General features: G+C 57.3%; 1 protein-coding gene across 1 annotated transcript in view; it reads right to left on the bottom strand.

Moving 5' to 3' along the window:
• LOC104492580 (DENN domain-containing protein 2D-like) overlaps positions 1–1,489 on the bottom strand; it is a gene marked incomplete at both ends in the record, with an annotated part of 3,055 nt that extends 1,566 nt beyond the window's left edge. The window contains 3 exons of the mRNA XM_010135159.1: positions 491–560; positions 660–772; positions 1,305–1,489. Coding sequence (XP_010133461.1) covers positions 491–560; positions 660–772; positions 1,305–1,489 — 368 coding nt within the window. The remainder of the gene's footprint in view (positions 1–490; positions 561–659; positions 773–1,304) is intronic.
• Positions 1,490–1,671: the final 182 nt, after the last annotated feature.

Below are 1,671 nucleotides of genomic sequence, written 5' to 3'. Positions count from 1 at the left end.
ATCCATTAGCTGAGAGAGGCAGCCGCTGCTCAGAAGCAAGTTTTGGGGATGGGGCTGAGGGCACCTGGCTCCTTGGCACCCAGGTGGGCACACACCCATCCCCACCCTGATCCTGAGTGGGATTTGCAGCCGTCTTGACCGCTGTGGCCAAGGGAAAGGAGCCAGGGAAGCTGCAGGAGATCAGCGGGGAGGCAGTGACCACCAGTACAGGGAACAGCACCTCCCAACCATTGCATCTCCTGCTTGTATTTCAGGCCACAGCAAACGCTGCTCCCCTCCATCCAGCACCCACTGACGCCTCAGCAGAAGGAAGCTCCACAGAAACCCCTTTGGGCACCTCCCTGCTGCTTGTCATCATCTTGTCAAGGCAAGTGCCTTTCTAGGGCACATCCCCAAGAGCTGGTCTTTGGGCATCATGTCCCATCATGGGGAGGGGGTGGCAGTGCCACCACTGGCCCAGTGATGGGTGTAGGGGTGGTGGGGTGCTCACCAGCAGCCGCCTGCAGTAGCCGATCTTCCTACTGCCATCCACATTGGTCAGGACAAAAGAAAAGGTTTCACTGCAAGGAGAGACAACGCATGGGGACGGGACGGCTCTTCCAGCCTGTGGCCCTCAGGGGTGGGAAACCACGGCTGAGACCCCGGGGTGGGGCAGGTACCTGGTGAAGTCAGTGATGGGGACCCAGTTGTTGCCATCGGGGAAGCAGAAGAGGGGGATGGCTTGTAAGAGACGTTCCTCCTCCTCCTTCTGGCCCTTCAGCAGGTTCTCACGCTGGAACGAAGCGATGCCAAGAGTCAGGGTGATGGAGAGTGCCCGTAGCCCCAGGGGATGTAGTGGGATGGGGTGTGTCCCAAAGCAAACCCTGGCTCAGACTGAAGCAGAGGGTGCCTGAACAACCCTGGACAAACACCTCCCCAAAATCCAAGCTTTGACTCTTCACCTCATGGATGTGGGGCAAAGCAGAGGCACCCAGAGGCCTCTCTGCAAACAAGGGGTCTCCTCCCATGCTACCTCCTCACGGTGCGATTTTGCTGCTGTTGTCTCCCCTTCTGGCACAGGAGACCAGGGACCACCCCAGGATTGTCCTCCTGGGGTTCGTGGCTGGATGCTCAGACCGCAGGCAGGGACAGACAGTCCCAGCAACCCCAACCCACGGCAGGCAAAGCCCTGGGGTCCGTGACTCCAGGGCATGGATATTTTTCTGTCCTCCTCCTCCCCTGGCTCTAGTGACGGGGAAGGAGCAACATCCCTTTTCCCTCTAAATTCAGAAAACTCGCCTTCATAGAAACAAGGGACTAAATACCTTTGGGAACTGGTAGGTTATCTTGGGTTCGTAATGTCCATCTGGCGACTTCTTCAGCGACACCACCACCAGGTACTCGAAGAAAAACTGTCCAGCAGAATAAAGGACAGAGCTCCGCTCCCCCAGTTTCCCCTGCAGCACCCGCGAGGGGTTGTTTTCTGCCGCAGAGGCCTCCTCTTTTCCTTCTGTAGCCAAAAAAATAACAACACCCAAAATAGAGTGAAACGAAAGGTGGGAGGTGTCCTGAGGGCAGGAGAGAGTTGCAGATCTACACATGAACTGGGCTGGCCGGAGCTGGGACCTGATGCATAGAGTGTTTTGGTCCCTGACAGCTGAGGACATGGGGACACAGGACACAGAAGGGAAA

This window comes from Buceros rhinoceros, unplaced genomic scaffold, assembly GCF_000710305.1.
Source record: "Buceros rhinoceros silvestris isolate BGI_N320 unplaced genomic scaffold, ASM71030v1 scaffold23094, whole genome shotgun sequence".
In the NCBI taxonomy this organism is placed as follows: Eukaryota; Metazoa; Chordata; class Aves; order Bucerotiformes; family Bucerotidae; genus Buceros; species Buceros rhinoceros.
Note: the sequence above shows the minus strand (reverse complement) of the source record. Positions and strands in the feature narration are given on the sequence as shown.